General features: G+C 40.6%; 1 protein-coding gene across 5 annotated transcripts in view; it reads right to left on the reverse strand.

Moving 5' to 3' along the window:
- The window catches only part of PARD3 (par-3 family cell polarity regulator), an 867373-nt gene that overhangs the window by 372726 nt on the left and 466837 nt on the right, over window positions 1-27810 (reverse strand). For all 5 annotated transcript variants that reach the window (XM_073629882.1, XM_073629881.1, XM_073629879.1 and 2 more), the window contains one exon: window positions 16179-16317. In XM_073629882.1, coding sequence (XP_073485983.1) covers window positions 16179-16317 — 139 coding nt within the window. The remainder of the gene's footprint in view (window positions 1-16178; window positions 16318-27810) is intronic.

Raw genomic sequence — 27810 nt, forward strand, 5'->3', positions numbered from 1 at the left:
AATTGGAGGCCAAAAGAAGTGAAAGTGGGGAATTTGTATTTAGCCATGTTAGTTCTATTTGGCACCAGGGTTTGGTGGTGGGTTAGGCAAACCAATTTTTAAGTTGGTCTAAAATAGCTGCTATATAGTAGTCTTTTAGCACTGGTAAGCTCATACCCCCTGCAGATTTGTGCTTGCTCTGTATGTGAGGCGAACATCTGGCTCTTTTTCCCGCTCACACAAATTTCGATAATTGTTTTTGCATAGTCGTGAAAAAGGAGGTGGGTAGTGGGATTGGCAGTGCTCTGAAGTAGTAAATTAACTTCGGTAGTATTAGCATTTTATATGCTGCCAGACGTCCAGACCAGGTTAGGTAGAATTTTTGGATCCTAGAAAGTTCTTGTTGGAATGTGTTAGCTAGTGGGGTATAATTGACACGGTATAAATTTGTGAGGGGGTAGGTAAGTTGGATGCCTAAGTATGTGATGGTGGCATTGACCTTGTAATAGGACACTTTACTTAACAGTTGCAAAATATCATGGGCAGCAGGAAGTGAAGTGGCCGGGTTTGACATGGATAGGATGACATCATTCGCAATTAGTGATATTGTATGCTGGTGTTTATGAGCTAAGATGTCCTGGATATTTGGATCTGACCTAATTTATCCCTGCCTTGTCCCATTTGTGATTTGAAATGTTTTCCAAAACATTCCTTCTGTGAAAACAAATGCTGAGGGAGAGGAGTATAATGCTAGTATTGCATTTTGTATTGGGCCGGACAGTCCAAACTTCCCCAAGACCTCGCCAAGATATCCCCAGTGTAGTCTATCGAAAGCCTTCTCTGCATCCAATGTTAGAAGCAGAGAAGGCTCCCTTCTTTTCCCCACCAAATGTAGGAGGTTTAACATCCTTCTTGTGGCGTCTGTAGTCTGGCGACCCAATACAAAGCCCACTTGGTCGTAATTTATCAATTTAGGTAGCAGGTCCATTAGTCTGTGAGCAAGTAATTTAGTGTATAATTTAACATCTACGTTTAGTAGGGAGATTGGCCTAAAGTTTTGTGGCAAGTTAGGTTCCTTGGCAGGTTTGGGAAGGGTAATTATTGCGGCTGTGAGCATTTCTGGGGGAAAACTCGCAGTGGCCTGTGCTGCTTTAAAGACTTGATGAAGATACGGTGATAAGATGGGACTGAACAATTGGTAGTATTCAGAATAACAACCGTCAGGTCCAAGGGATTTGTTGTGGGGGAGGCTTTTGATGGAATTCTCTATTTACTGTATTGTGAAAGGTTCATTTAAATGGTCTAGGTCAGTTTGAGATACAGTGGGCAGATTCACTGAGGATAAAAAGTCTGAAATTATGTCCGTAGTGGGTTGGAAGGTGGTCGGGTCTTTGTTGAGATTATACAATGTTTCATAGTAGTCACTAAAGGCATCTGCTATTTCTTTGGGGTTTGTAACTTTCGATTAGGTTTTGGGGTTTACAAGGTAAGAGATTTTTTGTTTAATTATCTTTTCTTTCAATTGGTTAGCTAGTAATTTCCCCACTTTATTCCCATACCTGTAGGATAGAGCCTTTAAGGAACGCACCTGGTGGTCATGTTGGGCCACCAGATGGGTTTGCAATTCTTGTCTGGTAACGAACAGTGCCTCTCTGATATTTTGTGTTGTTTTTTGTTTATTGAGATTTTCTAAGTGACTGATTTTGGTTAGTAATTCAGTAAGCCGCTCAGACCGTTGTCTCCTTAATTTTGTACTCATTTTTATAAGTAGTCCCCTAATGTAAACCTTATGGGTGTTCCATAGTATGAAAGGATCCTCGACCGAAGGAGCATTGATGGCGAAAAATTCCTTAAGTGCTTTTTTAATTTGGTCTTGGTTGTTAGGTTGAGACAGGGTATATATGTCATTACACCATCTGTTTGCCCTGGTTTCGGTGCGACAATCTCCCACACTCATGGAGATGAATATCTGACATCACAACTTGCTGTAAAACAAATTTATCTACCAGAAACAAGTCTATACGGGAATATGTGTGGTGAACACTGGAGAAGAACATATAGTCTGTTTCTGATGAGTGTTGGCATCTCCACACGTCATGAAGACCTGAAGATGAGATGAATCGATCCAACGTTGCTCTGCATTGTTGTGCCTAGTGTCACTGGATAAATCCAGATCCTTGTTGGGTATTATGTTAAAGTCTCCGCACATGAGTACAGTTCTTTGGCACATTGTGGAGACTTTTTTCCAGATTTTTTTCCAGAAAAGGTAGTTGTTTTGTATTAGGGAGGTACACATTAACCAGCGTGTATTTGGTGCTATTTAGTTCACATACGAGGATTATGTATCTACCTGATTCATCAAAGTATAGGTCTAGACTTTTGAACTGAATAGAGTCTTTGACAGCTATTGCCACTCCCTTTTCTTTTGGATGGGCCATTAGCTTGAAATACATGGGGAAATCTGCGGTGTTGGAAAATGGGTGGCTTGTGGGAAACAAAATGGGTCTCTTGAAAGCAGATTAAATCGCTTTGAAACTTAAGCGCCTCTTTCCATGCCATTCGCCTCTTGTGAGGACTGTTTAAGCCTTTTACATTAAAAGAGGTAATTTTAATCGGCATTCTGTATCTTTGATGAGATCAGTTTATGGAGTGTATAGAGGTGTTTCGGTGGGATGTAGATTTACCTTTCACTGGAGAGATGGTTGAGGCGATCTCTGTAGGTAGTCGAACGGTTAGGAGTTGAGGCGTAGGCCGTCCCTTCAAAACGTAGAGATGGTAAGGTCCCTTGAATAGCCTTTGAATGAGCAGTTATGTGAGAAATAAACAAAAAATAACAGTAAAGGAACTTGCGATTCTAAGGAGAATCTGTGCGGTAAGAACAACCGCTCAACTTAAGGGGTAACAGAGATTTAGTGGCAATCCCCTGGGCCCTCAGGGGAAGGAAAGGTATGTTAAATATAAGTAAGGAGTTCAGCCTGTTTCGGCATCAGAGTTGTAGCGAGATTGTACTAGAGGGCTGGTGTCATTTTTATCTACGGCTCCCGGATCAATGATTTGCCATTCTTGTATGAGGAGGAGGCCCTCTTTTATGTTGGTTATTAAATGAGTAGTGCCATCCTTTGTCACTAGTAGTTTCGCAGGGTATAGCCAGCGATAAGTGATCTTGTGGTTGTGCAGGGGTTTTGTTATTGTAGTCAGTTGTCTGCTTTGTTGCATAGTAAAGGCCGACAGGTCGGCGAAAAAGGACAATCCTGCAAATCAGGAGGTAGTGATTCACGGCGTCTGGTGGCTGCCATGAAGTGGTCCTTCGTGTGGTAAAAGTGGATTCTTACAATAGTGTCTCTGGGGAGATGGGTGCAATGTGTTTGGGCCTTGTTAGCCTGTGTATACGATCTATTATCAGATCCTCCATGGGTGCATCAGGGAGAACAACTTTCATGACATTGACAAAGTATTCTTTCAGGTCGGGGGGCTTAACTGTCTCAGGGATCCCCCTAATTTTTATGTTATTCCTCCTGGACCTGTCTTCTAAATTTGCTAGATTAAGTTTCATCTGCAGCAGTTTGTCATCTCTATCATTGTGAGCATCCACTAGGTCAGCGTTTCTCAATTCCAGTCCTCAAGGCGCCCCAACAGGTTTATGTTTTCAGGATTTCCCTCAGATAAAATGACTGTGGTAAATACTAAGGCAGTGAAACGGATCAAATCACCTGTGCAAAATAATGGAGAGTATGAAAACATGACCTGTTGGGGCGCCTTGAGGACTGGAGTTGAGAAACACTGCACTAGGTCATTGAAAGTAGAAGCAAATTCTCCCATTTTTGCCTCCACATGGGAGACTCTTGTTTACTGTGGAGATGTCGGAATTGCTGGGTCAATGCAAGAATGTCAGTATGCAGAGTAGACCTCAAGGATACGAACATATCTTTTAATGTAGTATCCATTACTGGCATTGATAGTGGGAAAGTCAGTGAGTGAGTCTTGCAGCTCCCTGGTATCATCAAGGGATGAATCCAGGCTTACCTCCAGAGTTTCTGCTGAAGGATTGTCCATCTTCTGCCTTCTTTTAGCTGGGCTGGATGACACAGATGGCGGTGAGGAGAAATTTCCTTTCCCTGGCTTACCGGCGGTGCGGCCTGGTATCCATCCTGGAGCTGCGTTGTGCTGTGTGTGAGAGACGCGTGTATGCTCTCCTTGCCTGCCACCGCCACCACTTGGTCCATGTAACGGCGCTGCTGTGTAAAATAGTCGGGCAGTTTACTCGGCTGGCTGCCTTCCTTCCTCTTGCGGGATGGCATCTCGAGGTACCCTGGTTCGTGCGGGGTAGTCGGGTGTGGAAAACGAGGCTTTCAGTCGCTTTTAACCCCCCCTAAAGGCCCGTAGCGGAGAAGAGCTGTGTTAACTAGCATCCATTCACTCCATCGGCTAGCCACGCCCCTGGGACCTCTGTGTCCTATGATGTACGCCAAGAAAAGGATTTAAAAATCCTATTTTCTTTATCGTACATCATAGGACACAGAGCTTTAAGTATTTACTAAGTGGGACGTCCCATAGCAATGCTACTTGAGGGGAGGGAGACACAACCCGTAGGGCACCCCCAGACCTTGAAGTCTTAAGCTGCTGCCTGCAGCACACTGTGCCCGAAGGTGATATCCTCATTCCTTCTTACATCCACGTGGTAAAATTTTGTGAATCTATGGACCGAAGACCAAGTTGCAAGTCATGGGTCAGGGTTGGTCCTGAAAGCCTATGGAGTATGTGCCCCTGGAGTGACAGTCCAGGGGTGCCAAAAAATCACTGTGAGTGGGAGTCACTTTGATTTGAGGCACCACGGTCACTGCACCATAGAACACGCTTTTTTAGCACCTGCCTCTTGGGCCGGGCCTTTTGGCTGGGACCAGAGGAATTTTTTTATTCCTGGCCGGAGGGCCTGGTCATTGTTTTACACAATGGCCACCTTTTTCACTCTCCTCTTCACTATCCTTTCCCCACTTTATTTTATTTATTAAGCCTATGTTTGTCAGTTTTTGTATTTTTATGTTTGTACACGGTTTGTTGCACTGTGTGATGAGTAGGGATGCGGGTCCACGGGCCAGCCCTGAAAGTCTTGGGAAGGGGTGGACATGGCTTTTGGCTTAGTTCGCCCTCTCTCATGGGGTTTCCCTTCGGGGGAGCCTCACCTAGTACTTGGGTGGGTCTGTTTCAGCAGGCCCTCCAGAGAACGGGGTCCATCTGGTTTCTGCCAGATGGACCAATTATAAAGTACCCTTGTCCCCGTCTGGAGCCTAACGCCCCGGGGGATTCAGGGCAAGGCACTATCGTGTACCCGTTTGCTCTTTTTTGTGTTTCACTCTTTATGAGTGTGCACATTTTTTTAGGCACCGGGTGAAGTTTTTGGGTGTGTTATGCACGCCATAGGCTTTCAAAAAAGAAAAGTAGTAAGCCTTGAAGCCATAGTGCAAAGCACAAAAAGCAAAAAGGTATGCTAAGAACCGTTCTATTTATTTGAACAATAGTAGGAAAAACAGTGGTAGCATAGAATGATCTAATGCTAAACAATACGTTTTTTCCTGTACTGCAAATGCCTGTGTAAACCCCTCACGTGCACCAGCACTTCTGTGTCCTGTGGCAGCCTTGCTGCAGCTGCTCTGATAGATGGTTTCCCAGAGTATCAGCTTTAAGATTTTTCAGGTGTGAGCCCGATTGTCTATGCGCCACGCCCTTTCCTGTGCTTTAGCAAGAGTTACCTCAGAGGGGAGGCGGGGGAGGGGGAAGGGGATTTACACAGCCTTTTTATCAGCTTTCCAGATTTATGCTTGTTTAAACATAACATGTATCCCTATGCACTCAGTTTCCCCATTTAGGGGGAGAGGAGACCCTCCTCCAGCTGCTGAGACACATACTGTATTAGCACAGATTTAAACAGGGTCTATACACTATTACTCCCTCTAGAGGAGTTTTTAAGGCATTTTACAATATTATTAAAAGAAAAGTCATAGGTGGACTTTGCAGTTCCTATGTTTTCCTCTTACCTTTTCCTCGCTGCAGGATACTGCTGTAAACAGACAGATTCAAACTTCACCCATCACGGCGGGCAGCATGTTTAAACCTTCAAAGACTGGGGCCCTTTTAATAGGGGTTCCACTCCTTTGGACCATTTATAGCACCCCTCAGGACAGCTTTAGGTAATGTAGCAAGACCACAAAGAGTCCTGGTTCCTAGGGGCCAGCCCTCAAAGAGGAGCATTACAGGCAAAACTTCGTTCTTGTATGCGAGGCCCGGGTACCATCCTGGAGCTGCAGTGGCGGGATGGATCCGGTTGTGGAGGCTTTTTAAATCCAGCATGGATCCCTCCTGGAGCTCCGCAGAGCACATCTTCACTTGTGCCAACACCTTTAGATACTGGCAAAAAAACAGATACTCCTGGAAGGAGGAGGGGTTATATAGGGGAGTCAACTTCCTGTATTGGGTGTGCCAGTGTCAACACCTGAAGGTAGCTATAACCCACTAAGTAAATACTTAAGGCTCTGTGTCCTATGATGTACGATAAAGTTTCAGTTATAGATGAGATCAACAATGTATAATGTCACTTCAACTGTGTCCTACTCAAAACAGAAACCTGTAAACTGTAGCAGGGGGTCTATGTGATTGACATCATTCTGCTAATGTAAACAGAAATTATTCAAATATTCTTGCAACCCACCTTTCCCAGAACTAACAATAACACATTTTACCTGCACAACCTGAGCAACTGGAGTATATACCCCCGAATTTGTCCTGATACCAGCTTCTTGTAATCTATTCTCTAACCTAACAGTGCTCAGATTAGAAGGGGGAGTCATAGCAAGAGAAGCCAGTCAGCATCTACATAGCAAGATGGTGAATTCTTTCAAGGCCACGCTTTTAATATGGAATCTATCTACATATAGTAAAAATTCTGAATGAGCCCTCTACACACTGCTCTGCACCATATTTCTAGCAAACTTTGCAAATGAACATAGATTTTTAGGTCACATACAGTGGAAAACATTTTCAACTGGCCAACTGCACCACAGTAATCCTTTCTGGCCAGTCCCTACCTGCTCTGCAAATGCTCCAGTGAATATAGTGCTAATAGGGGGCAGATAAACACAATCACCCTGGAACAGTTTCTTTAGAAAGTTTTAAAGGATAACGTTACCCCAAACTGATATACCTACCACCCTATGATTTAGGTATTTATTCTGTATGATAGAGGCACAGTAAATGATTGGAAGCCCATCATTTTCAGAGGGCAGAAAACAAGCCAGAAACTACAAATGCAAGACGTAAACATATATATATATATATATATATATATATATATATATATATATATATATATATATATATATATATATATATATATATGAAGCCAGTGTGTGAGTCATCCCGAGCATAGACCATCTATAACTTAAATATTAGATGTAAGAGGATTACCACTTTATTGTACACATCCAGACACATATTTGAGACCTACAGTGGGGTTGGTGTTTCTTCCCCCTGCATGTCAGAATGAACAGCGGTACACAAGTTGACACCTCAAGTCCCAGAGGTGATGGCGGAGCTCTGCTCGGTCAAGTAAAATTTGTGAACTAAGATGCTGGATATCAATTAAATCCATGTCAAAAGATCCTTTAAATGTATACCTCTGCACGGCGTCTGAAGTTCCAAGTACTTAGGGATTGCAGAATTAGGAAGCTAGGGAGATGTCTCTAATTCAATGGGATAGCTGGAAGCACTGGCATAAAACTGGCACAATTTAAATGTGCTAAGTGGTTGGAGGTTTGCCTAATAGAATAGTGAATTTGGATGTGTTGGTGACCTTAAATAAAAACCACGAAAAAACCCTAGTGCATACCATCTCATGAGGCTTCTGTGCAGTCAGTGTAAATTAAATTAAATTCGGCATATATGGAGCAGTCATCTTACAGTTCACTGTTACAGAACAAAGCAATACATTATGTGATGTTCCAATTTTCACCATTCAATTCCTTCATCCCAGCATAGTGTTTTGAGCATCAAAATAGGAGACTTGATCAATACCCATTTATGCAATATTATTGCAAGGCAGCACAATCAGACAATCAGACCTATGATCAGAATTTTTTTTTCACCCTTCATGTGCATGGGCAAGCGTTATGTTTATGATAATCCATGGAGACACTGATATGTCCTGTTCATCTAGATCCAAATAAATAATTTATTCTAGCAAAGCTTGTTTTTATGTAACCTTGCCATGAGTAACTTAGTGTTTCACTTTATCTCTAATTAAAACTAAAGGTGTCAAAATGTGCACAGAAATTCATTACCATGCAGAAAAAGCTTGTATACAGATGTGGGCGGGCTTACAGATGCAGACTGGTCTGAGACTTTAGCAACAATTCCTATTATGTAAGTTTCTCCTACACAAGTCTAGACTACTGTGATTATGCCTTCTCATTGCCTGCTCTAATCCTGTAAATGCTGCACCAAAGCACCAAAACTGTGCTTATTGATTGCGATTACAGAGCATTACCAGAGCGTTTGCTTGAATGGGTCGCATTTGGCTGGCATACTTGACGCCGAACGTAACAGGAGTGATAGTCTTGCCACGGGCATGAAGAAAAGAATCAGGACGTGTGAACACCCCCATCCGCTGACTTTGCAACTTAAGGGGACAGTTGGGAGGCACTAAAAATGCAACACAACTAGGCATTGTTAGCACCTGCATTGTGAGCATACAGAACAGTAAGTGTTAAAGTAATATTAAAAGGTAAACTTTTTTTTTTTTAAACAAAAATGTTATACTTACTGTACCTGCTCTGTGCAATGGTTTTGCACAGAGCAGCCCCAATCCTCATTTTCTCAGGTCTCCCACTGCTGCTCTTGGCTCCTCCTCTTCTCTGAGTGCACCCAAAACAAGCTGCCCGCTAAGGGGGCACTCATGCATGCTGGCTCCCGAGTCCCACTCCGTGTCCATAAGACACACAGAAAGGGGCTCAGCCCTGCTCCCTCCCCACTGGCTGTAATTGACAGTGGTGGGAGCCAATGGCTCCCGCCGGGGAAGTTGCAGGGGTGAAAAACCTTCAGCCTTTATAACTACTTAAAGAAAGAAAAAAGCAATGAACGTCATAAGATTATGGTAAACTGGAACTCCAAGCACAAATCTGAACACATAGCTGCAGCACCAAAGCAACAGGATTTTATAGCTGATCTTGAGGCACAAAAAAACTTATATTCCTCAATACCACAGATCCAATTAGTGTCCACGAAATGCCTTTACAAACCCAATTATAATCTTGTAAATGTAGCAATGACATCATCATTATGCCACATACAGCCTGCACAGGGAGCAGAGCTATGTGAGGCACCCAACAGGTCCACCCATCACAGACTGTCTGCAAAAAACTATAGGAGGGGTGGAAACATGACCAGTCACCCTGATCAAGGAGAGAGAGCAGCAGTGAGTGGTCTTTATTAAAGGAAGCTCCTACACAGAGGTAAAGTTTCACACTAGATTACTGCACAGATCTGGAAGAAATACACAAAGCACACCAATATTTGCTTATCCTAAAGTTGAGTTTTAAATATCTTTAGTAAACGTGTTAAAAGACCTTCTGGATAGTCAATTATGATAAAATATGTAAAACAAAAACAGCTTTATTCACAACTTCTGCATAATGTGTCATGTGACTATGCCTAGTCATTTCATCAAATCCTTCAGAATTCTCCAAGCAAGATACATTTGTTTTATCATGGGAAGGCTGTCTATGTAAACCACACCACCAGGTCCCCTAAGACATCGGACAGCGATATGGCCTAGGACAATACAATTTCTTTAACGTGACTCCCCCTCCCCCAACGTTTAGTAGGAAACCGCTAATAAAACCTTCTTCATTTTAATATTCATACCAACCAAAATTCTGTCAACTCTAAAGTATAACGTACGGTATACCAACAGAAGGTCCTGCTTCTATCAAAACATGAAGGGAGATTTATGAAAACACCACAAAAATAATTATTTTTCTTAATTACATTCTTAATGAGCTCATTAGAAACATTGGAATTTAAATGATCTAATAGCTCTATTTATGTCTTTCTAGTGAAGGGAAAAAAATTAACTTGCCAATGCAAGGGAAAAATGTTTTTAATGTCAGGACCAATTTTAATCAAACCTCTCATTGTGTTTAAAATTTGAAAATCCTTACAAACTAATCCCATGATGAGGCAGTCAGTAAATCTCTGTTCTCCTGTGGCAAGACAAGTCTTTATTAACTGGGTCTGTTAAGGGAAAGCTGGATAGCTGCAGAGCAAGCGCTAATAACCTCATTGGCCACAGGGGACGAGGGAGTCAGCGTGGTGCTGAATGCTAACAAAGGATGCAGAAAATTATCTATAGCGATTTGGAGCTAATGCACTGAAAAATAGAAAACCCAAGCAAGCTAGCGATAGCACTCCAGTGACCCATTCTGCCGTCTCAGTGCTACCCGTAATATAGTACTTCTACATGTAAAACCTATTACCACATATGAAAATTCAAAACTGTTAAAGTCAACCTTGCATGAGAAAATAGTTTTCTAACGGTATAATCCACACTGCTCACTCAACTTTGTAATTGAGAGGTTTAAAAATAAAATAAAAAAAATCTGTGTTTTGTTCATGGAGCAATAAGCTTAGCTCCTCCCTTCCCATGCTTCTTTTTTAGTATAACATTTCTGTTTAAAACACCTACGTTCTAGAAAAGCTCTTGATCTGCTGGTCAGGTGACATCATCAATTCCACCCCTTTTCAGTCAGGCATTTATACTGTATACATGCTTTAGCTGGATCCCTGGATTTCCAAATATGGCAGCTCCATAATACACTTTACACAGGTAAAAAAAAACAAAAAAAACACACACATACATATACTGTATATAACATGCAAAACATGTTCTAAACTGATTTTCTTAAAGTGATACTTAAAAAAAAAATAAATAAATAAAAAAACAAAACAAACAACTTGTCATACTTATCAAAACCAGTGGTTTTGCACAGAGCAGCCCTGATCCTCCTTCTCGGGTCCCCTGCCGACAATCCTGGCCCCTCCCTCCTGTCAAGTGCCCCAAGCAGGCACACTCCCGAGCTGCTGCTCTGCATGTCCATTCAGACATGGAGCCACGGCTCAGATCCGCCACCTCTCTCTCCTCATTGGCTTACTAGCTGTGATTGACCACAGCCAGAGCCAATGGCTCCCGATGCTGTTTCAGCCAATGAGGAGAGGTAGTCCCGGGACAGCCGAGACTCTTGTACACATTGCTGGGTTGAGAGGAAGCTCAGGTAAGTATTAGGGGGGGCTACTGCACACAGAAGGTTTTTTACCTTCATGCCTAGAATGCATGAAGGTAAAAAAACATCACCCTTTACAACCACTTTAAGTAAATAATGCAAGATTATACAAAATAGGTGTGTATATACCTATAAACTCAATATAAATAACTAAAAACAAATCATAAATCCATCACATAGAAAGTACATTAGTGAATATTATCCACATTAAAAAGCAAGCCTATGTGTGTACAATACTAAGAATCAGCCAAAAAAGTGAATATAGGAAATAAATGATATATGTGTATATAAAGTCCAAAAACGTAATCAATAGTCCACCAATGAATGAAAGGGGTTGTAATCCCTCGTGTTTTTTCACTCTATGTATTAAGGTGAAAAAACTTCTGTCAGTCACCAGGCCCCAGTCACTTTAAGGTGTTTTTTTGTGACATTTCAAAGCATATAAAGTGCTTCCAGTGTTCAGGTGCTGCTCCCCTATGCACAGCCTCTAACCAGAAAGACATCAATTTGCACTTTTGAATAACACTGAGGGTCCAGGCAGCCAGCGCCAGATTAATAACTCCAATGGATATCGCCCACAGGCACTTTATCTCACTCCTTAATCACCATAGCGCTCCACAGGCAATACTCAAATATAATAAAGTAGTGCATGTGAAACTTCATTTACTTGTACATTCCTCTCACAATCCATCCTGCAATCTTATGACGTGACCGGCGCATGCGCAGTCCGTCGTTTGATTCACGGCACGCTGTGTGTGCCATTTCTATATCAACAGCATGCCGGGTCTGTCATTTCCCCTGTAAACGGCACAGCACGGTAGCCTTGAGATACTGTGACTTCCTCCTCAGCCTCATTGTTCTCCTTGGATAGCATGCGATCGCGCATGCACAAGATTTCGGCAAGGAAAACAAAGGAAGGGTGGAAATGACGTCCACAACAGACAGAAAACAATAGCAAAAATGTCGTGGCCGATTCCCAGAAGAGGATATAATTTATCAAAGGACAAAAAAATAATTGCGAAGCAGTTTTAAATTATGTTTAAATGTGCAAGGCATGTAAATACTTAGTTTCTATATAAAAAAACAAAAAAAAAAACAAAAAAAAAAAACGGGGTTTACTTCCTCTATTAAATAGTGATACACTCACATAACAGAAACAATCAAGGCATAATATATATATATATATATATATATATATATATATATATATATATATATATATATATAATTTAAAGGGATCTTATTTTATATAATATTTTTATGTCCTGTGACATTTGGAAGTGCTGCAGTCTCATGCTGCACTAAGCAAGAGTTTTTTTATTAATGTAAGATTCTCTTAAATTAAACTTAAGGTAACTTTGGACAAATTCTGGGAGACAGAAATACCCATCTTTTTAGCATTCTTAACCTCCAGAGGAAATATCTCAACACACAAATTCCATCAGCCTAATGGGCCCGTTATGAATGGTTGTCCCCGTCCACATGGGCTTAGATCTACCGTTACAAATTTTACTGGGTTGCATGTGTGTTTAAAAAATGTTCACGCTAGAAAACATATTGCAGCTCAGTGTTTCACTACACAGGGCCTCTGAAGACAGGGATGAAACTATGCATGACATTTAATTCAAGTCAGTGATCTCCAACTTGTTGGACTATGTTCCGTCATATGATGTGGCAAGTACAGGAAGTGCTCTTGATATAACATACTGGGTGCATTTAGGAAGAACTCTAGTTCATTCACATGTACAACTGCTCTACCACATTTACTGAAGGAAAAAAGTCACGTGTAGAATACACTTATCAGGATTTTTTATTACATTTCTTGCATACAGCTCAAGTTGACAATTTTCATTGTTGGATAAAAAAGATATTTATCAACTCTGTGCTGACAGACAATTTATGAGACTCGCTGCAGTTTACCAGTGCATGTAATCGAGAACAAGTCCGCATTCACTGAAAATAAACGATGAAAAAGTTCTGCTTTCCAAGGGAATTGAGGTAAAGAAAGTCATACACAAAGTCATTTCTGATAATAACCAAAAGACTATATTTTCTAGGTGATGTTACAGGTGATGCTTCAAAGTGGTTCACCAATATTTTAATAGTTAAAGCAAATGTAAACCTGATCACGTCTCACCCAATCTCATTTAAGCTTTAAAACGTTATTATTTCAGATTTTTTTTTTAACAGCTTTCATTAAAATAATAACTGCTGATGCTACAAGATCCATGCTTGGACAAGTCCTGTTATAGGGTGACAACACTTGGTCTCGGTCTCGCAATTGTGCTCCTGCACTGCCACCCTTTTCAATGGAGGCTACAATTCACCATTTTAACACATTTATGCAGGTATAAACTACTGTTGTCGCCATCAAAACCATGCCCTGACAAACACCATGTAGCTGTAAACTGGAGTGCATTAATGGGTTCTAACCCTTCCATATTTTAGTAAAATTCCAGTCTGTGTCCTTACTGGAGAACTTTTCAATCACTTCCTGAAAAAAAAAAATCCTTCCTGTTCCCTTAAGGCAAGCGTATATTGCCTGGATCAACAAGCTCTGGTGTTTTTCTGGCGACAATGTATAGCTCATCATAGCTTGAAGAATCTCTACCTGCTGTGCAGGGGATTGGGAACATAGAGATTTTTGGCAGCAGACTAAAAAAAAACAACAAGAGTGAGGCTTGGTCTAGACAGACTTCCCGTCATCTTGTCCTGGAACAATAAAGTTTGGTAAAGTTTCTTTGTTCCATGTAGGGAGCACTAAAAAGCTTCTTTGGCAGGCACCTGGAGGTAAAATGTGTGGATTGCAGGTTTTGAGTAGTGACCTTCTTTGGTATTAAGACAAAAAACTAAATAAACAAACAGCTGGACTAATGGGTGGTTTTACTACTTTCCCGGCCTTGATATATAATTTACTAAAGCACAGCGTGGATCAAAAAAAAAAAAAAAATGACCATTTTTATATTATAAAGTAATCTTTTCAAATTGATCTTTTTTTGATGGTTTCCCCCAGTTTGTTTTAGCTACTCTACATTCCAGTGACAACTTCGGGTTTTGTTCTGGGTTGGCTTACTGATGGTGAAAATGGAACAACGTACCTGCACAAAAAGTGTTAGCTAGACTATTGAAGATTAATTCACATGGGTGCTGTGGAGATACCTAAAGCTGCATGTAGGCAGGCCATGTTTCACTATAGGAACAAAGGCCTCATTAACGCGCGAGTGCTGTGGCCCGTACAGCATGAAAAAGTATCTTATTCATGCAGCTGGAGCCACCTGGAACTGCGTGCAAGCAATCCATATTTCTCTTTGTGGACACAGTCAATCATCCTAAACTGACAGGAGGGCAAGGGCAGGCGAGAGGCCCAGAATGCAGATAGTTTGCGTGCAGATCTGCTCCCCCGCACGCCTGTCATACTAAAACAAGCAGCCATGTCTACATAGTCGCTGCATCCCCAAAGCGAAACATGGGCTACCTGCATGCAGCTCCAGCTGCATAAACAAATAGTATCTACTGAAATCACATGGGGCAAGGTGACAACTCAGAAGAGTATTTAGGAGACAGGAAAGTTCTCTCTCCATAAAAGGGAACTGCCTGAACAACATTCTCTGCACTAAGGTAAAAAACTTTCTGCATGCAGTGCCCCCCCCCCCCCAGCCTCCCCTTATGCTTACCTGATCCTAATCTCGATTCCACGATGTGCACAAAAGCAGAGGTTCTCTCAGCTCTCTTCATACACATTGGCTCAGAGACAGCAGTGGGAGCCATTGGCTCCCACTTCTGTCAATCACAGCCAGTGAGGAGGGAGCAGGGGCGGGGCTGAGCTGCGCTGTGTGTGTGTGTGTGTCAATGGACACACAGAGCGGGGCTCAGGAGCAAGCATGCACGAGTGCCCCCATAGAAAGTGGGTCGGCCGGGGGGTGGAGCCAGGGGTGCAGGCGGGGGACGCGAGCAGAGGAGGATCAGTGCTGCGCTGTGCAAAATCAGTGCACAGAGCAAGTAAAATATGTTTGTTATTTATTTTTTTTACCAGTTAAAGCTGGTCGTATGCAAATTTCAGCTGGTTCCTGGTCAATTGCCCAAAATTCACTCCATAGGTGGCCCCAACGCCACCCATCCTTGCTTCAAAAATAAAAACAATGGAGCAGGAAGGAAAATTTTCAGCTCGACGGTGCTTGCATCCAATCAGATACAAGTACTGTTCAGGTATTCTGACAGTCGCAGGATGTCAGGATACAACAGGTGCAGTGGGAGATTCCTCCATCTGCACTGTATAGTAAGGATGGAGGATTCGGTTAAAAACGTAAGCGTGTATGGCAAACTTAACAGAGAACCTGGGGAAGAAAAATGTACTGGTGTGAATGGGACCCAAAGAGTTTAAATTATCAAAAAACATTTTTTTACAGACAACAGGATGTTGTTGTCCAGTTAGAGACCTTTACATCTGAATGAAGGAATAGATAGAACACAGTTATAACCCGCAAATGTTCAGCACTAATACACTGATACAATGGCAGGACTAGGTTCCTGACAGTTACGGCTCTAACAGTGTTGACTGTGCCTAACACACATCCTTTAATCTAATAAAGCCATTATTCCAGGAAGACAAAAAACGCAGAGGTACTCTTATAAAAGACAAGGCCCATTCTATGCTGCGCACCCACTTCACCTGTTCTACTGGGAAAACAAACTATGCCAATCACATTAGAAATCTTTTATCCTGCACAATCTCTGCTGCTCTTTGTTCGCCTGAATTGGATTTGAGATGTTGTATGCTGACCGTTGCCATTGTAAATAGAACATTAATCACTCTTCAATAAACAGTGAAAAGGACAAAAACATGACATGATTAGTAGAGGCTACTTGACTCACCCATTATTCTACTTAATGCAGCATTCCTTGTGGGCGATTCGTCAAAGCTGTACATAGAGTGGGAAATTCTTCGCTCCCTGTCGTCCAGCATTGTCTCGATGGGCAATTCGGGCCCCGAGGGGCTTCCAGGTGACTCCAACTGTAGAATCGGGAGAGAAGGGATATCAGTGTTGACGGTCTATTTAACAGCATGGGGGAACAATAACAACATGCCTAAGGCCTGCACCCGGCTGGGTACCAAATGAGCTAGAACTTTTCACCCTCTACCAAAATAATTTGCATTGACAGCTCTGCTTAATGGGCAACTTTCGACGCCACTTTGTAGTATACCTCCTGTGGAGCGCCTGTCATATTTCAACACCCTTAAGCAAAAAATAAATAGTACAAAGGCAAATGTCTCTGATCATATTAGACCAAATTTGCTTACAAATTTGTTCTTTTAACTCTTCTCTGCACTTAGGACTTCTACAGCAATAGACAAAATACAAAAATAATTTTACTGCCAAAATGTGTCTTTAATCTTATTATGCAGATAGCATCTGTTAGGTTAGTACGTTTTAGAATAAATAAGGCTTGAACTAATAAAACATCTTTTAATTGAAAAAAAAAAAAACAAAGCACGATCCAGTTGTTTGTTTACTTTTTATTTCCCCAAAACAATATTTCTTGCAAAAATTCAACAATAAAAATCTGATTTATCAACTTTACTTGCTAAAGAAGTTTTAAATATATTATATATATATATATATATATATATATATATATATATATATATATATATATATATATATTCCAAAGACATGCTGGTAGGTTAATTGGATCCTGTCTAAATTGTCCCTAGTATGTATAAATGTGAGTTAGGGACCTTAGATTGTAAGCTCCTTGAGGGTAGGAACTGATGTGAATGTACAATGTATATGTAAAGCGCTGTGTAAATTGATGGTGCTATATAAGTACCTGAACTAAATAATTCAAATAAATAAATATATACCGCCCCTCCACCTTGATATTGCATGCCTTGTAAAAGAGACTCTACCACCTTATCACCAATCCAGCATTAATCTGCTACTGGTCTAGTCCAGTAAAGATAAGAGAACAAGTGTTATTTCGCACTTTTAATGATTCAGTCCCACTGTGCACGTTGGGGCCTATACTATTTAAGCTTAAACCTGTTCCCACCCCCATTCTAAGCCCTATATTACCTATCCTGTAAAAGAAAGATATGTATACTTACCTAATCTCAGGGTGTTCCAATCGTTCAGGATATAAAGAAAGATCCACAGGTAACCTCAGGAGAAATACAGGCTGCTCTGGAAAAAGATGGTGTAGTTGTTTTAAAGAGAACAATACGACGATACTTGAACAAAAATGAGCTGATTGGCAAAGTTGCCAGAAAGAAGCCTTTACTGTGCCAATGCCACAAAAGAGCCTGCTTTGTAATCTGGACGGACAAGACCAAAATAGAGCTTTATGGTCACAACCATAAACACTATGTTTGGAGAGAAAGAATACCATCCTCACTGTGAAGCATGGTGGTGGCTCACTGATGTTTTATGGGTGTGTGAGCTCTAAAGGCATGGGGAATCTTGTGAAAACTGATGGCAAGATAAATGCAGCATATGATCAGAAAATTCTGGCAGACAATTTGCATTGTGTGAACCGAATTCAAACCTCTATAAATGTGAGAATGAATAGTGGCGCTATCGTAAAGAGAATAAGTGCTTTGAAATCTATGTGAATAAAAAAAATCTAATATCTCAGTGAAAATAAAATTAAGTGGTTCGAACACATATATGACACCCTGTGACAAGTGTACAACATATATAGCACTTCTCAAAAAATATCAGTGGATGGTGATAATGCATAAGAACAATCCATATACAATATAAACAACAAGTCACAAATGGACCTGCACTTGGCACATTTATCACAAGGTGCATTTCATCTGTTTTGGTGCACGTTACATATGGATTGTCATCATTTATTTATTTTTTTTAAGAAGTGACACATTTATTTAACTAGGTCCATTTGTGACTTGTTGTTTATATTGTATATGGATTGTTCTTATGCATTATCACCATCCACTGTTATTTTTTGAGAAGCGCTATATATGTTGTGCACTTGTCACAGGGTGTCATATATGTATTTGAACCACTTCATTTTACTGTCACTGAGAATTTTTTATTCACATAGATTTCAAAGCATTTATTCTCTTTGAGATAGCGCCACTATTCATTCTCACATTTATAGAGGTTTGAATTCAGTTCACATATTGTTTTTTTTAAGAGGCAGCTATAGGATCACCCTTTCATATTTCCTAGAGCGCAGTGGTGGATTTACGGGTTAGGGCGGATTCTCTTGTAAACCAACAGTTTAGACAATTTGCATTCTTCTGCATGAAAGCTGTACATGGGACGCTCTCGATCTATCCAGCATGATAATGACCCTAAGCAGAAGGCCAAGTGGACCCTACAGTGGTTACAGCAGAAAAAGGTGAAGGTTCTGGAGTGGTCTTCTGACTCTAATATCATTGAGCCACTCATGGGTAGATATCAAACGTGCAGGTAATTCAAGACGATCAAAGACTGCATGACCTGGAGACATTTTGCCAAGAGGAATGGGCATCTATACCACCTGCAAGAATTTGGGGTCTCAGACAACTATTACAAAACACTGCACGCTGTCACTGATGCTAAAGGAGGCAATACATGGTATTAATAACTAAGGGTATGCAGACTTTTGAGCAGGGGTCATTTAATTTGTTTACTTGTTGCCACGTTTTATTTTATGATTGTGCCATTCTGTTATGACCTACAGTTGAATATGAATCCCCTAAGAAATAAAAAATGTGTTTTGCCTGCTCGCTCACGTTTTGAAAATGGTACATATATTACCAATTCTTCAAGGGTATGCAAACTTTTAAGCACAACTGTGTGTGTGTGTGCGTGCACGTGTGTATGTATATGTGTATGTGTATGTATATATATATATATATATATATATATATATATATATATATATATATATATACACACACATACAAATATACACACCATAGTTCATAATAAAAAAGCTATAAAATTGAAGGGTAAAAAAAAAAAAGTGTCAATGAGCAGAGACTTAGTCACACTAATCAGAAGAAGCGCACAAGAAAAGAAAGCGCAAGCATCTCTTGACACTGAGGCTTGTCTTCTGCCTTCAGCTGTACATAATAAAATCTGCATCAGTATTGCTTAAGCTAAACTGTCACCCATAAAAGTGAAACCATAATTCACAGCTGCCGGTAAAAGTGTCTTTTGTGCTTGTAAGACTGCGGCTGTCACAGCCTATCAAACATTTCGACTGGAAATGGCTCCACTAAACTCCTACTTCAGTGCAAACGCTTCTGTCAGAAAATGATCAGCAACACCCACAAGGCAATCTCTGTCTTTTCCACATGGAGATTATTTTTAGATGAAGAAGAGTTTGGTGAACTCCTACATGGATGGAACCTTTATGCAAAACCAATGTCAAGGAAAATGTTTCCATTTACCTGTGTTACCTATTAGAGGGATGTCATTCAGTGTAATGCATGTTTTCCTTTTCCATCTAAATACATTTCTCCCTCTGCGTATTTAAACACAGCCCCGGCAATTGTCCTTTCACTCCCCCCCTGATGACATGCTGGCTTTCACTGAGAAATTTTCAACATGCAATCCCTTGATACAATACGGTCAACACTTGGATTGCAATGGATTTCACTAAAGGACACGTGGAAATAAAACATTTTCCTATTTTTTACGCATGCATGGTTTGACTTCCTGCTCAGTCTTTGGTGTGGATTCTATGATGGCCAAATATACTTTTTTCCAACAGGTTTTTGATTGCAAAAGATGGTTTCTACCTGTGAAGCAACCAAAAGTGTAGATGGTGGGCATCTTGACCTATAATTTCTGTATTTTAATGCTGGTTTAAAAAACAAAAAAAAAAAACAAAATAACATTAACCTTTCTTATGAGAGTTTAAAGAGTCAAGAGACTGTGCTTTAAGCAGGATATACACGCAGTTTTTTTTTTTTTTCCGAGCAGTGGGTTGAGTAAAAAAAAAAAAAAAACAAAAAAAATCTCAGATTCACCCAACCCTTCAAGTGATGTGGATGTAGGGATCACCCCAGCTGTGCCATTTTCTGACTACGGCGAAGCCTCCCGTCAGAATACACTGATCATCCCAGCAGACATTGCCTGTCAAATCCCTTACAGATCTCTACCAAAAAAAACTGCTCACATCTTAAACCCATCTCCTTTTCATTTTATAAGTTTTATTTTGTGCTTTAGCAAGCACATAGTACAGTTAAAGTAGAACTATAGGAATTTTTATTTTTTCATTTTGAATAGAGTAAGGGGGCTATAATCCATCAGTTTGTTTGTTTTTCTGCCATCTGAGTCCCATTGTGGAAAATTTCCTTCACTTCCTGTCCCATAGCCAAACAGGAAGTGAGAGGAAAGCCCTGCAAATTAACGGTATTTCTTGGGGACCCCCAGGCCATCAGAACTAGGTTCCTCATTGGAATATTTCCCCTCTATTAGTTTTCTGGGGACAACCCAAAAATGTTGATTTTATTTTACTTTCACTTTCAATAACAACAGTTAACAGGACAAATAGAGGGCGAATCCCCCTAATGGGGGCACAGACCGCAATACAAACTGACAGGGATTCGCTTTTAGTTTTAGTTGTACTTTAATGGAACATAGCCCCCAAGACAAAAAGAAGAAAAATACAATTAAAACTTGTAGCCTTGGAGTCCAAGGGAGTGAATTCCACAGTTACAATTTAATTTAGATAGCTTAATAAGACCTATGAATTCACAAGTACATTTTCTAATCCCTTTAATCTGTTAAGTAGGCTGGGACCCAGTACAGTAATGTGTAAGCCAAAGGAACTTATTTTCTAGAGTTCCTTTGTCTAATGCCTCGTACACACGATCGGACTTTCCACCAACAAAACCGCAGAATTTTGTCCAAAGGGCGTTAGCTCAAACTTGTCCTGCATACACATGGCCACACAAATGTTAGCCAATAATTACGAACATAGTGACATAATAGACATACTACATGTTTTTTTCAGCTCTTTAGCGCCACCCTTTGAGTTCCTTCTGCTAACTTCATGTTAGTAGAAGTTTGGCAAGTGTTGATTCGCGCTTTTCTTTTCGTGTTTTTCATTTAGCGCTTTCAAGTTCATTTCTGAACGGCCGTCGGTCAACCAGACATGTTGCGGAATCGGAGGAGATAAAGTGTTATTTATTATTAGCCTTGGAGTTATTGCTTTGACATTATTTTTTTCGTTGAATAATGATTTGATTTATTTTCTATATTTTTGGATGCATAGAATGCACTTTTTGGTTAAGTTCTATTGGCAGATAGCATGTCTAATTTTATTTTTTTTATTGCACAATAAAAAAATTGTGGAGAATAATACTTGGCTATGTGTTTTACTTCAAAATACAGTTTGGGAGTAGGCAGTTACATTTTAAAAAATACAATGTAAAATTGACAATGTACACCAACATAGTTGTATCTTTGATATCTTTGATATCTTTGATCTTAAAAACTATGGAATAATGGTGTTGTGGTAACTTGCCCCAAAAAAAAAAAAAAAAAAAAAAAAAAAAGGTGTAATAATAATAATATTCTTGATATCACTAGAACAAAAAAGGCTTTGAAAATTTGTTTGCAATAACTCATCAGTGTCAGTATCACCAGCAAAGCAGCTTCATTATTATCCCATTAAAGAGGGAGAGAATGTGCACTGCATTTGGAGATTTCATAATTTGCCACGTCACGAATGTTAATTCTCCATTACGAACACTAGTTTACAAGACCGACCACTTCTGGCTCATCCTTGCTTCCAAGCATGCATGTTTGTACTTTGGACTTTGGTCCAACGGACTTATGTACACACGATCAGAAAATCCGACACCACACATTTGTTGGCGGAATATTTGAAGACATGCTAGCCAATATTTGTTGGCGGAAAGTCCGACAATTGTCCGATGGAGCATAACATGGTCGGATTTTCCACCAACAGCCTGACATCCAACATTCTCCGTCAGAAAGTTTGATCGTGTGTACGGGCCTTTAGAGTTTTTTTTTTTTTCCTTCAAACAAAAGAAAGGGTGGGGTAGGGGGAGGGAATGGGGACACTTGGCATAAGTGTAGACGGGAGGAGGGAAGAAGACTGGAGTCCACCGGTGGACCCAGAAGCAGCAGAAGTATAACCGCTACCAAGGTGGAGCCCAAGTGAACAGCGTGGTTAGATGTGAGGTGTATTCCCGTGAGTATTGGAAATCATGCCAATAATACCACGTTTTATGGGACAATTCATCCTTGCATTTCATAGCCACCATCAGGCGTTCCATTTTATTAACCTAGTTTACCAGTGCTGTCCACCAACCAATTGTCGGCGGGTCTGTGCTTCTCCATTTTTGCGATATGCAGACCTTGGCACCATTAAGTGAATCAGGGAGGATCGCTTACATCTGTGCCTCAAGAGTGGGGTAATGTGAAGAAGGATTGTCCCTGGGCGAGCATATATCGGTAAGCTTGTGGATCAACTGCCTGACATCTACCAAAAACGCTGTACCCATTGTAAACGCAGTAAGCCATCTGAAGAGGTTCGATATGCCCTCTGCTGAGTCTGCACTATCTACTGGAGAAGGAGCATGAGCTTTACTGATTGCAGAGCTATAGGCCGGACTAATTAGTGGAGTAGTGGACATGTTACCTCTCCAAAGAGAGCAAGGGTCCTATTATGCAGCTGCTGGAAGGGAACAGGCTTTTCTACTCAGGAAGCTTTAGAAAGAAAATAACTAAGACGCTGAACCTGGAATTAACTTAGCTGAGTTAAATAAAAAGTTCAGTTTGGCTTGCAATAAATGCTAGCATGGAGATCAGGTTCCACTTCTCACCTAGGGTTCTACTTTAATGTGACCCTGACAAGAGAGCTACATGAACTGGTATTGCTAGTCTACTTCCAAATATGTTATTGCTAGTCTACTTCCAAATATGTTTGTTGCCTGGTGGCAAGCATGCTGTACAATTTTCAGAATTACTTTTCCCTATACTTACTGAAAGGGAGAATGGTCAGCAATGTTGGTACTCTATAAAACACTCATTACAGTATTAAATAATGTGAATATTGAAATGTAGTATTCATTCATACCCTTAGGAAGTTTGCTAGATTCATGTGAATGGAGGTGTATTTCTCAAGGTCACACAGCAGAGGGAAGTCATCTCCAAGTGTCTAAATTCTTAAAATATTTCAGTGAAAGTTAGCTTTGTAAATAAAGTGTTGGGATAGGCAAATACAGCAATCCCCAATATAAATTTATACCCAGAAGCATAGGTTAGATGCATATGAGCATGGTTAGATGCATATGTGGAAAATGTGTTTTTTTTCCCCATCAATGTGATCAGCAGGCAAGGGTTTCTTTAACCCCTTCCCGACCAGCCACCGCAGTTGTATTGCGGCAGGTTGGCTCCCCTGGGAGAAACGACGTAACTGTACGGCGGTCCGCCTTTTGACCACTAGGAGTGATGACCGCCGGGCACCCACGATCACTCGTGACAGAGCGAGAGCCGAGATCTGTGTGTGTAAACACACAGATCCTGGTTCTCTCAAGGGAGGAGACAAATCACGTGTTCATAAGAAAGTATGAACACCGAGCTCTCTCTTCCCCTAGTCAGTCCCATCCCCTACAGTTATAACACACTAGGGAACAGTGTTAAACACTTGATCGCCCCCTAGTGTTAACCCCTTCCCTGCTAGTGACATTTATACTGTAATCAGTGCATTTTTATAGCACTGATTGCTGTATAATTGTCAATGGTCCCAAAAAAAGTGTCAAAAGTGTCCAATTGGTCCACCGCAATATTGCAGTCCTGATAAAAATCACAGATCACCGCCATTACTAATAATAAATAAAATAAATAAATTACTAGTAAAAAAAAATAATAAAAATGCCATAAATCTATTCCCTATTTTGTAGACTCTATACTTTTTGCGCAAACCAATCAATATACGCTTACTGCGTTTTTTTTTTTAACCAAAAATATGTAGAATACATATCGGCCTAAACTGAGGAAAAAATTTGTTTTGTTTTTTTTAAAATTTGGGATAAAAAGAAAAAGAAAGAAAGCTCTACTTGTTGGAAAAAAAAGACAACAATTTTGTTTGGGTACAGCGTCGCACGACCGCGCAATTGTCAGTTAAAGCGATGGTGCCATATCACAAAAAGTGGCCTGGTCATTGAGCAGTCAAATCTTCTGGGGCTGAAGTGGTTAATGACTCCTTCCAGGCTTGAATACTTTTTAAAAGCAAAACATGTATCTACTAAATACATGTCCAAAAACAAAACAAAAAAACTATATCCTTTTTCTTCCTCTTTTCTCTTTCACCTTCGGTCCTCGCCAAGGATTCTAGGCGATTCTGTTCTATTGACCTCTTCACACTAACAAGGTGTTCCACCTCAGACCCTGGAACATCCTCCCTCTTTCGCCCTTTTCATTTTGATTATCTCCTTTTTCTTGAATGTGGCAAAAGTTTTGGCTGATAGCCTCTATTGCCACTGGACCGCTCTCAGAACTACATTGATGCTACTAATGCACTTGTTGGTACCTTTGGCTTGAATTGTAACATTCAGGCACTACTGCCATATATCTGATGGAATTGTAACTATTTTTCTTTTGCCTCCAAAGTGTTTTATACGCTTCCTTACAATACACATCTGTTTGTTTTGTACCACCCTTCTTAAAAAAAAAAATACAATAAAAACTTTGTAAAAAAACTAAATTTTCAACAACTTTGTGCTCCCACTGGTTGCCAGTCTTAAAATCGGGCCAAAGCAAGACATCACACGAGCTGATTATGAGATGATTTTCAGATAGAATCAATCACTGGCTATTTCTGAACATAGATCCTACTGCTTCGTCAAATTCAAGTGTCCGCCTCCATGGATGCACTTGAAATTGGCAGCCAGAGGATTGCATATAATAGACTTAAGGACCCATTTAGGCCCACAACTAAAGACACTGATGAAAGCCTTGCCTACGCAAGCAAATCGAGAGGAGAACAGATTCACTTAAATTAACTTGGATTAGCCCTTTTAATTCTGTTACAATAAATTGATGAGTAGGTTTCAAGCAGTTATGTGGGAGGCTGAAAAAAGCCTAACAAGAACATTAGCAAGTATGGTTTTGAAGTCAATGAAACATACAACATCTTACAACGGTGGAGGCCTGGCTGCATGCCACAGACATAAACTGAGGAGGGAACGGGAAGAAAAACAAGACATTCCTAGCACATTAGACCATGAGCAGAGGAGGTCACAGAGTTTCCTAACATGATTCCATTCCAAGACTTGGCCTGCCTACTACAAATGAGATATTTAATGAAGCGCCGAATGGTAGTCTTATCTTCTTCTCTTTGATAAGCACTGGGGAGATTTGCTGCAATAAAGGGTCAATGCAATTACAATTGGAATCACGTCAAGCTGTAGGAGAACAATAAACTTGCAGTGCCAGTGAATTAGACTCAGTAAGGTTTAAATTGCAAAATAAGGATTTGTTTTATTAGTTTTTACATAAAATGCAGATTAGGAGTGACAGCTTCACTAAAACATGAATTAATCACTTCTCTGAGCTGCTGGAGGCAGAAAAATTAAAGAAAGTGAGAGTAAAAGCCCTGGGAAGGTTTATGAGGATCATGGTTGGATATGGGAGGAAATCAGTGATGTAGATGTACTAGAGAACAGGAAGTGAGTGCGGGGGAAATTTTCTTACACCAGAAGCAAAGAAAGGCATTCTCTAGCTAAAATATATTTTAGAAAAATGTATAGTCTTTTTAACAATTTTGTTTTTTAAAGCTGCACATTTAAAATAATTCAAATTAATTTAGATAAATCTTTGCATTCCTTTTGTTTGTGCATGGCCTGGCCAAAGAATATTTAAATCTTATTCCAAATAAGCGAGTGTAATAACAAAAGATGATGTGGTTTGCCTTGTTGTCAAGTATATAAGGGGCATCAGCAGAGGTGTAACATTTCATAACTGTGGGCACAAAGCTAGGTAGACTAGAGGAGTGCATTGTTTTCAGTGTGTCGGTTGACTCGCTGACCTACATTGTGAAAAGGAGTAGCAAAGTGCAACACTATAGAGCAGAACACATAGCATGCGTTTAAAGAGAATATATAAATAAAAAGCATGAAAACACATTCACATGCTCCTGATTGTTGATAGTTATCACATCTTTAATTACCTCTAATTAACAGTGAATTTGAAACTTCAGGAACTGGGGCCCCTTTTTGTCGGGGGATCCACACTCCTGGACACGTAAAGCACCCCACCAGGAAAACTTTATGGCTGAAAAACCAAAGCACTGGATCCCTGGGTCCAGCTCTCTAAAAAGAGAAGCGTTATGGGCTAAACCTTGTTTCTTCCTCCACAAAGCTCGGGTACCATTCAATTCGGCCTGAAAAGACACTTTGAATGGATCCAATTGCATAGACTGCCCCAGCAAGGAATAATCCAGTGGAGCTCAGCACAGCACATCTTTACTTGTGACCAACACCTAAGACACTGGCAAAAAAAACTGAGGTACTCCCAGTAATGGGAGGGGTTATATAGGGAGTGGATTTCTTGTCTTAGGGTGTGCCAGTAACCCACATAGTAACTACTATGGCTCTGTGTCCCGTGATGTACGATAAAGAAAGCCATCTACTTACAAGTCACTAGACACAATCTTTATTTATTTATTTTTTTCACTGTGGCCTACCTAGGGACTATTGGATACTGTCTTGATTACTGCACTATTGTAAGTATGAATGTATGCAGGGAGGGACTGTTATCCAACCATTTCAACCACATGTTTTCTAGTTGGCTTTTGTACTTCTTTGAAAAACTTAATAAAAAGTAATGGAAACGAAAATCTTTTTTTTTGGATAGCAACAATGTTGCCAATTTCTTCAGTTATCTGGATTTCTGACAAAATGGTGCTTTACATCCTGCCAGCAAAATGCTTTGGAATGAAACCTGATAAATATTCAAACTACTAGCTTTTACACATGACTAGAAATGGACATATACATTTGTGCCCAGAGTTGAGGTTTACCTAAAAAAAAAGGGTCCCCTGGCTGCCTTAAAAAAATAAGTGCACCTTCAGACAAAGTGCATTTATTACTTTTTGCCCATGTTCCCCGACTTAACCACTTGCCAACCATGCTATAGATGAATGACGGCTACAGCGCGACCATCTAGTTCTGGAACATCTAGTCCCACGATCGCGCGCGGGGCGCGCTCTGTGATAGTAGTGTCCAGAGGACACTGCTGATCACAGAGTGAGGTGAAGAGCCAATCAACGGCTCTTTACTCTGTGATCAGCTGTGTCCAATCACAGCTGATCACAGATGTAAACAGAAGATGGTTTTTGCCATTCCTTTCCTCATGCTGACAGCATGAGGAGAGGAGAAGAGAGCGGATAACACCCTTCTCTAAAAAGGGGCATGTACACTGATAATCAGGGCACTGATTATCAGTGCAGTCCCAACAGTGCCCACCAGTGTTGCCAATCTGTGCCCACCAGCGTTGCCAATCTGTGCTTA

Source organism: Aquarana catesbeiana, linkage group LG05 (genome assembly GCF_042186555.1).
Source record: "Aquarana catesbeiana isolate 2022-GZ linkage group LG05, ASM4218655v1, whole genome shotgun sequence".
In the NCBI taxonomy this organism is placed as follows: Eukaryota; Metazoa; Chordata; class Amphibia; order Anura; family Ranidae; genus Aquarana; species Aquarana catesbeiana.